This window comes from Herpailurus yagouaroundi, unplaced genomic scaffold (genome assembly GCF_014898765.1).
Source record: "Herpailurus yagouaroundi ecotype Mexico unplaced genomic scaffold, PumYag 159, whole genome shotgun sequence".
NCBI classification, from domain to species: Eukaryota; Metazoa; Chordata; class Mammalia; order Carnivora; family Felidae; genus Herpailurus; species Herpailurus yagouaroundi.
In genome coordinates, this window is record NW_024412400.1 from 65,832,071 (window position 1) to 65,841,562 (window position 9,492).

The following is a 9,492-nucleotide window of genomic DNA, read 5'->3' on the forward strand; positions in this document are numbered from 1 at the left end:
AGCTCAAAAATTGGAACATTTGATTCAAATATATGTCATTTGCCTAGTGTTCATTATAAAATATCTTTGAACTATGTTAACTCTAATTGGAAATTTTTACAATAGTGGATGGAGTCTGAAATTTTTGCTAGTAGATAAGACTTTGAATATGTCAAGGTATATTTTAAAACTGGAGGTTTGCACGTAAATATATTTTAATTTGCCATTAGTAAAGTATTAGATTATGTGTGTCAAATATGATTTTGGAATCCTGGGAAATGTTTTTATTGTAAAACTTGTAATTTTTTTTTTTGTTTTGTATCAAAAAATGCAAGAAATCTTTGGATTGACAAAGTTGATTTGGATTGACAAAGTGGAGGGGGAAATATATTTAGCTGGGGAAACATATGTTTTGTTTTGTTCTCTACTATAAAGAAAGCTGACAGATTTAAAACTTGTATCCTTCAGCCTTTGCCATTCTCATGTCGTCCACTCTACTGTACAAGCATGATGAACCTAGTCCTGTGCTTTACTGGATTTAGGAAGAAAGAAGAACTAGTAAGTATTTTAAAACATTCTATTCAAGGAATATTTCTTCTAGCCTAATAAGTTTAAACTGACATTTTTTGTGGGTGGTTATATCATGGTTTTATTTAAAACATATTGAAGGACAAGTTTTAAATTTTGTGAAGAAACATTCTGAAGACCCTTGTAAAGAAACCTTTTGAATTTTTTTTTTTTAACGTTGATTTATTTTTGAGAGAGACAGACAGAGCTTGAGTGGGGGAGGAACAGAGGGAGAGGGAGACACAGAATCTGAAGGAGGCTGCATGCTCTAGGCTCTGAGCTGTCAGCACAGAGCCCGACGCGGGGCTTGAACCCACGGACCGTGAGATCATGACCTGGGCCGAAGTCGGATGCCCAACCGACTGAGCCACCCAGGCGCCCCAAGAAACATTTTGTTTAGGATGGCAGGCATATGAATGAACAGAAATACTTCATAACTATCATCTGTTCAAATTGTCATTTTGTTAAGTATTATATCAGCTACATTATTTGAAGTTTTTGTTTACAAATTGTAATTTATTTTTTTAATAACATTTACATTTTTTAAAAAAGTGTTTATTTTTGAGAGAGAGAGAGAGAGACAGAGCATGAGCAGGGGAGGGGAAGAGAGAGAGAGAGACACAGAATTCGAAGCAGGCTCCAGGCTCTGAGCTGTCAGCAAAGAGCCGACACAGGGCTCAAACCCAGGAGCTGTAAAATCATGACCTGAGCTGAAGTCGGATGCTTAATTGACTGAGCCACTCAGGCGCCCCTACACATTGCAATTTCATGTTAAACATAATTTAAAATTTTTTCAAGTTAATCATAAAGTTAATGTTGCTTAATTTTTCTTTTGAGGTCAGATTGGTGACATTGGTTCATCACATGGGTGGAGTTATTCGAAAAGACTTTAATTCAAAAGTTACACATTTGGTGGCAAATTGTACACAAGGAGAAAAATTCAGGGTATGTAAACTTGGGTGTATTTCAATATAGCATTTTGGGGGGATGGATTTAAGCCTGTCTGTTTCTACCATTATTTATTGAGGATCAGAAATTCAATTTTTGCTACATATGCATTTAGTAAAAATTTTAAATTATAGGAGTGTGGTCCTTTCGATTTTAAGGAAGCAATGGAACCTGAGTTAGGTCTTGAAATAAGTAGGATTTGTGAATGAGTAGGATTGTGGAGGTTGGTAGATGGGTAACATTTCAGGCAAAGGTTGGTTGGTGAATGAGCATTGGTGAATGAGAGTTGGGAAGTGTTGAGCAGATATTTCACTCTTGTCTAAATGGTCTTAATAAGAACAGAGCTATATTCTTATAAAATAGTTCTAAGATTTAACTAGTGAAAACTATAAAAGAATGGGAGAAGTTACTTCTATTAGAATTAAAATCTTTAAGTTTACACTTGAATATCTTAGGGAGAGTTTATCACGTTCCCACCCTCCGTCAGTGTATTTATGTAACAAATGGTAATTTTGGGGTAATAACGAATTCTTGGGAGGTATACTTTTCAATTCATATCTTAGTTTTTAGTGACTTAATTAGATATTTTCCTCTGTTGTGTTGTCTTGGGGGTCAGTACTTCCAAAAGGAGGAAACCCAGAGAAAGGAAACACAGAGAAAGGAGAAATAGAAATGTAGTAAAATAAACTTAACTTCAGAGTTGTATTTATTTAAAATAAGGAAATGGTTTAGACATCATGGAACTTGTTCTAAATTATTTTAACCTAAGTTGTACAATTGGAAGACAATTTTTTGTTGATTTTTATTTATATTTTGTCATAAAGTAGATGAATAATCTAAAACTCTAAAAAAAAAGTATGTATAAAATTGCTTAGAACTTCCATCAATGCAGTTATTTAGGGTGAAAATTTATCATAATTAATGCTCTATATTTTTAGATTGCTGTGAGTCTGGGCACTCCAATTATGAAGCCAGAATGGATTTATAAAGCTTGGGAAAGGCGGAATGAACAGTAAGTATTTAGAAATTCAGTAGTTTATTGTTAGAATTAAATATATTATTAAGGTAAACCTATGTGCCTCAAACCCTAAATTCATAGCTAGTATAGACAAAATGAATTCAGTCTTTGGGTGGCCTAAGGAATAAAGTCTAGGAGGAACATAGTTATAAAAAAATTATAAAAAATTGAAAGACATCTGTGGTACCTTTTGACTTTACCTTGTGAAATAATTTTGATTATCATTAGCATTCTTTTTTTTTCAATTTTTTTTAATGTTTTTTTATTTATTTTTGAGACAGAGAGATAGAGCATGAGCAGGGGGCACAGAGAGAGAGGGAGACACAGAATGTGAAGCAGGCTCCAGGCTCTGAGCTGTCAGCACAGAGCCTGACGCGGGGCTCGAACTCACGGACTGTGAGATCATGACCTGAAGTGGAGTCGAAAGATTAACTGACTGAGTCACCCAGGCACCCTGATTATCATTAGCATTCTTTTTTCCCCCCAAGATGTTATTTAAATTCAAGTTAGTTAACATATAGTGTATTATTGGTTTTAGGAGTAGAATTTAGTTATTCATCACTTAGGAGTATATAAAACCCAGTGCTTATCACGACAAGTGCCCTACTTAATGCCCAATATCGATTTAGTCCATCCCTGTACCCATCGCCCCTCCAGTAACCCTTTCTGTAGTTAAGAGTCTCTTATGGTTTGCCTCTGTTTTTATCTTATTTTTCCTTCCCTTCCCCTATGTTCATCTGTTATGTTTCTTAAATTCCACATATGAGTGAAATCATATGGTATTTGTCTTTCTGTGACTGACTTATTTCACTGAGCATAATACACTCTAGTTCCATCCATGTTGTTGCAAATGGCAAGATTTCATTCCTTTTGATGGGTAATATTCCATTTGACACTACATCTTTATCCATTCATCAGTTGATGGACATATGGGCTCTTTCCATAATTTGTCTATTGTTGATAGTGTTGCTATATGTTTACATTGGGGTGAATGTGCCCCTTCAAATCAGTTTTTTTGTATCCTTTGGATAAATACCTAGTAGAGCAATTCCTGGGTTGTAGTGTAGTTCTATCTTTAATTTTCTGAGGAAACTCCACACCCATTTTCCACAGTGGCTACACCAGTTTGGATTCCCGTCAACAGCTTACTAAGAAAGTTCGTCTTTCTCTGCATTTTTGCCAACATCTGTTGTTTCCTGAGTTGTTAATTTTAGCCATTCTGACAGGTGTGAGGTGGTATCTCATTGTGGTTTTGATTTGTATTTCCTTGGTGATGAGTGTGTCTGTTAGCCATGCCATTTTTTAGTGTTTATTTTGAAGAGAGAGAGTGCGAGTGGGGGAAGGGGAGAGAGAGAGAGAGAGAGAGAGAGAGAGAGAGAGAGAGAGAGAGAATATGAAGCAGGCTCCAGGCTCTGAAACTGTCAGCATAGAGCTGGACATGGGGCTCGAACCCATGAACTGTGAGATCATGACTTGAGCTGAAGTTGGACGCTTAACCGACTAAGCCACCCAGGCGCCCTGATAAATTCTTTTTAGAGTTTGGATTCTAGCCCTTTATCAGATCTGTCATTTGTAAATATCTTCTCCCATTCTATAGATGGCCTTTTATTTTTGTTGATTGTTCCCTTTGCTGTGCAGCTTTCTATGTTGATAAAGTCCTAATAATTCATTTTTGCTTTTGTTTCTCTTGATAATAGTTTCATGCATCTGGGTATTTAGATCATGTTATGTTTTTTATGTTTATCTGGTAACATTCTAAGTGGTGATTGCACTTCATAACCATGTTAAGCTCTCTGACCTCGTAATTCCTTGCTATTCTACTTCATCATTATTTAACATTTCATGAAACCATAGTAAACCCCTGGAACACAGAAAATTTCATGTCCAAAGCAGTGAGTTGAATCTTGTAAAGACTACTCGTGATCAAATTTTGTCAGAAGTTACTCTGAGATGACTGAGAACACATCAATTTGTTTTTTTTTTTTAACTGATGTTTTTATGAACATTTCAGGACCACATGTAAAATATTTTTGACATATGGATTACACTAAAACTTTAAGAATTAGTATAGATTTATAAATTCACATTTAAGTTAAGCTGGTTTTAGAACAGTATATTTTGTTTTTAGGGATTTCTGTGCATCAGTTGATGACTTCAGAAATGAATTTAAAGTTCCTCCATTTCAAGATTGCATTTTAAGTTTCCTGGGATTTTCAGATGAAGAAAAAACCAATATGGAAGAAATGACTGAGATGCAAGGTAGAATTTAGTATAATTTAAAAGTTATATTTTTGTATTTTCTTCCCCACTCTTGCTTAATTCCCTCCTGGTGAATATGCCTCTCTACAAATTCAGGTTTGGAGATAAATAGTTAAGCTTATTTATGCTTGTATGCATTTCTTTTTAGGAGGTAACTGTTTACCTGTTGGAGATGAAAGATGCACTCACCTTATAGTTGAAGAGAATATAGTAAAAGAACTTCCATTTGAACCTTCGAAGAAACTTTATGTTGTCAAGCAGGAGGCAAGTAATTGTAGAATAATTATAATAACTATAATAATAATAAAACTCTATAGTTTTATTTTTTAATAGACTTTTATTTTAATTTTGTTATTTTAAGTAGGCTTCACATCAGTGTGGGGTTTGAACTCAGGACCCTGAGATTAAGAGTTGCATGCTCAACAACTGAGCCAGCTAGGTGCCCTAAGATGGGTTTTTGAAAGATACTACTAATAGTTTCTCTTTTCTTTTCCTTTTTTGTTTTTTAACGTTTATTTAGTTTTGAGAGATAGGCAGAGTGCAAGAGGGGGAGAGGTTGACAGAGGGAAGCACACAATCTGAAGGAGCCTCCATGCTTGGAGCTGCCAGCATAGAGCCTGATGCAGGTCTGAAACCCACGACCTGTGAGATCATGACCTGAGCAGAAGTCAGTCGCTTAATCCACTGAGCCACCCAGGAGCCCCTTCTTCTTCTTTGTCGTCTTCTCCGTCTCTGTCTCTGTCTCCTCCTCCTCCGTCTCCTCCTCCGTCGTCTTCGTTGTCGTCTTTGCCTTCTTCGTCTTCGTCTCCTCCTCCTCCTCCTCCTCTTCCTCCTCCTCGTCCCCCTCCCCCTCCCCCTCCTCCTCCCCCTCCCCCTCCACCCTTCTCCTCCATTTTATTTATTTTTGAGAGAGAGACAGACAGACTGAGTACTAGCAGGCAGAGAGAGGGAGATACAGAATCCAAAGCAGGCTCCAGGCTCCAAGCTTGTCAGCACAGATCACGATGCGGGGCTCAAATTCATGGACTGCAAGATTGTGACCTGAGTTGAAGTCAGATGATTAACTGACTGAGCCATCCAGGCTCCCCTCTTTTTTTTTTTTTTTAATGTTTATATATTCATTTGTTTTGAGAGAGTGAGAGAGCTCAAGCACGGGAGAGAGAGAGAGAGAGAGAGAGAGAGAGAATTGCAAGCAGTCTCTGCACTGTTGGTGTGGAATCTGGCGTGGGGCTCAATTTCACAAACTGTGAGATTATGACCTGAGCTGAAATCAAGAGCTGGATGCTTAACCCACTCAGCCACTCAGGTGCCTCACCTAATAGCTTTTCTGAGAAGGTAAAATCTTAATTAAAAAAAATTTTTTTTTTGTCTCTCACCTAGTGGTTCTGGGGAAGCATTCAAATGGATGCCCGAGCTGGAGAAACTATGTATTTATATGAAAAGGTATGCTTTTTTTGTCCCTTGGTCATTTGCTCTGTGAATTTGGTGATATAAAGATAACACTTCTGTCTGAAAAGAGCATATAGTTGGCATACCAGTCATCTTTTACGTCATGTTGAGGAGTTTCAGAATAATTGGATAATTGGATATTGAGTAATAGGCTGTGTAGCTTTAAGTAAAACTTCAATGCAGTAGATATTTTAATCTAATCTATGTCATTCTGTGCTACTTCTTAGTGATACCATTATGAACAATAACAATCCTATCTTTAGAAACTTAGAATCTTAAGGAAAAGATGGATATGCAAACAGTTACAATGTAGAATATGTGCTATAGTTGAGTAATTATTTTAACTAAACTCACTCTGAGAGACTCAGGAGGGACTGAAAAGAGCAAGTGTTTAGTCAACTTACTAATTTAACCTTGTACAGACATTCAGGTTAGATAGCAGGTGGGAGATGGTGTTAAGCTTGAAAAAGCAAGTAGTTTAGTTTACTATGGCTTTAGAAAACTGTGGGAAAGGCCAACAAATATAGCTTATGATGTAGGCAGAATCAAGGAGTTTATAATATGTTAAAGAATTTGGGAAGTATTGGGAGCCATTGAATAATATTAAGGATTGGGAACTGGTGAAGAATATACTAGGTAAGGAGTATTGGGAGCCATTGAAGAATATTAAGGGGAGAGATGTCATTAAAAAAATGACTCTAATAGCAGATTGTAAGCCAGGAAAATGCAGCCTTTGTCCTAGATTGGTGAAAAGTGGTATCATTCACCAAAACATGAAGGGAAGATTTTCTTTATTTGGAGATTTAATTTGAATGGAATATTGAAGACAAGGTACAGATTTATTATGTTTCTATAAAATCTAAATAGGTACTATATTGTCTTCTGACTCTTTTGTTGTCAAGGTTTTTAACGTAAAGCTTAAAATCTGTGCTTAAAATATCAAGAGAGAGCTTTTAAAGTCAAGTGTTATTTGGCAAATATTGGAGAGCAATATGTCCAGGCGCTGTGCTAAATGCTAAGGATACAGTGAACAAAATATGAATGGTCCCTGCCCTCCAGAGTTTATGGCCTAACAGGGGACTAGACAGTAAACAAGCTTACAGATGAATACGTAATGGTGATAGAGCTATGAAGAAACAGAATGAGGTGCTTGGGGTTAGGCAATTACAGTGGTCCCTTGACTATTATGTTTTATGAATCTTCTGAATTACCTGGCAGAGTGTATAGTTGTAAAATCATTGCGCAAAATCCAGGTTTTGTCAAACTTGTAAATACATTTTTCTTCTGTTCCTGTCTCAGTATAGAACCAAGAAAGTAAAATAGAGCTTTTGTGCTTTTGATTGCAGGCTAATACTCCTGAGCTCAAGAAATCAGTGTCACTGCTTTCTCTAAATACCCCAAACAGCAATCGCAAAAGACGTCGTTTAAAAGAGACACTTGCTCAGCTTTCAAGAGAGACAGACATGTCACCTTTTCCTCCCCGTAAGCGCCCGTCAGCCGAACACTCGCTTTCTATAGGGTCACTCCTAGATATCTCCAACACACCAGAGTCTAGCATTAACTATGGAGGTAATTCACATTTTAAAAAATTGATGATTACAGTTTAGCAGAATGGAATAATTATTAGAGTATAGGTAAATCACTACTACAGTGAACATGAAAGGTTCTACCTTTTATTACTGTTGTTCTTGGTGAGGAGAAAAGGCACATAAAAATGCTTCCATGTAATGATTGCTTACTATATGCTAAGTGCTTTCTATATTTTATTTGTATATTACTGTAGAAAATGATAGAGCTGTTCAAAGAGCAAATTCTTAACTAGCAAAAAAAAGATCACAGAAGGTGTCACATGAATTATGGAGAAAATAGGTACAATTAAATCACTGTAGGGTAAGTTCAGTTTGTCTCAAATGATAGAAGAAAGCCAGCCCTATAATTAACTCTTCTCTCTTGGTCATCAGTTTTTCTCTCTATTTTTGGTTTTCAATCTGCACGTAAATATGTTGTGTTTCTTACACTTAAGAAGCAATCAAAGCCTTCCCTTAACCCCATGACTCTATTTACTATCTCATTTCTCTCTTTCCTTTTATAGGAGTACTCTTCAAAGAATTACCTTGATCTATTGTGTCACTTCCTTGCCTTTCATTGTCTTTTTAACTCATTCCAATTGAACTTAAGTCCCTACTGCATGAAATTGCTCTTACTGAGGAGACTGACCTTTTTTATGCAGTCAGCAACATTGAACACGTGAACAGCTATTTCTTCCCGGAGATAGTTTTCTCTTAGATTTTGTACGTCATTTCTTGTTCTCTTTTGCCTAACTTCTCCACCTCTAACTATTGAATGTTATTTCTGAGTCATTTCTTCTCTATTGTATTCTTCCTAAATGGTCTCATTTTTAATTCCATGGCTTTAGAAACATTCAAATGCTCTTGACTCCCTAATTTGTCATCTTCTCTGTCCAACTGCCTTCTTTTTTTTTTTAATTTTTTTTTTTTTTAATGTTTATTTATTTTTGAGACAGAGAGAGACAGAGCATGAACAGGGGAGGGGCAGAGAGAGAGAGAGGGAGACACAGAATTGGAAGCAGGCTCCAGGCTCTGAGCCATCAGCCCAGAGCCCGACACGGGGCTTGAACTCACGGACCGCGAGATTGTGACCTGAGCTGAAGTCGGGTGCCCAACCGACTGAGCCACCCAGGCGCCCCCCAACTGCCTTCTTAATACCTATTCCTATTTGTCCATGCCTAATACACTTCTTAAACTTAATCAAATTAGAACTCTTGGTTTTGATTTTCTCTATCACTCTCAATCTATTCCTTTGCCACCCTTCCTTTATCGGCCTTTTCTATAAAATGGATCTCTCTTAGACAATTATTTTTGTCTCCTAAATGGTCTCTCTGTATTCATTTTTGCCTTTTTATTTATTATTATTATTATTATTTTGTTAATGTTTATTTTTGAGGGGGGAGGAAGGGAGGGACAAAGCATGAGTGGGGGAGGGGCAGAGAGAGAGAGGGCAATACAGAATCTGAAGCAGGCTCCAGTCTCTGAGCTGTCAGCACAGAGCCTGACACGGGGCTCGCTCGAACTCATGAACCACGAGATTGTGACCTGAGCCAGTCGGACATTTAACCAACTGGGCCACCCAGGTGCCCCCTTTCCTTTTCTTTCTTTCTTTCTTTCTTTCTTTCTTTCTTTCTTTCTTTCTTTCTTTCTTTCTTTCTTCCTTCCTTCCTTCCTTCCTTCCTTCCTTCCTTCCTTCCTTCCTTC

General features: G+C 37.0%; 1 protein-coding gene across 6 annotated transcripts in view; it reads left to right on the top strand.

Moving 5' to 3' along the window:
- Nucleotides 1-9,492, top strand: part of ECT2 (epithelial cell transforming 2) — a 122,575-nt gene that overhangs the window by 58,627 nt on the left and 54,456 nt on the right. For 4 of the 6 annotated variants that reach the window (XM_040480771.1, XM_040480770.1, XM_040480767.1 and 1 more), the window contains 7 exons: nt 448-537; nt 1,384-1,491; nt 2,433-2,506; nt 4,641-4,771; nt 4,920-5,035; nt 6,152-6,214; nt 7,567-7,789. In XM_040480771.1, the coding sequence (XP_040336705.1) occupies nt 448-537; nt 1,384-1,491; nt 2,433-2,506; nt 4,641-4,771; nt 4,920-5,035; nt 6,152-6,214; nt 7,567-7,789 (805 nt within the window). The remainder of the gene's footprint in view (nt 1-447; nt 538-1,383; nt 1,492-2,432; nt 2,507-4,640; nt 4,772-4,919; nt 5,036-6,151; nt 6,215-7,566; nt 7,790-9,492) is intronic. The other 2 variants (XM_040480768.1, XM_040480772.1) reach the window with 1 other exon arrangement.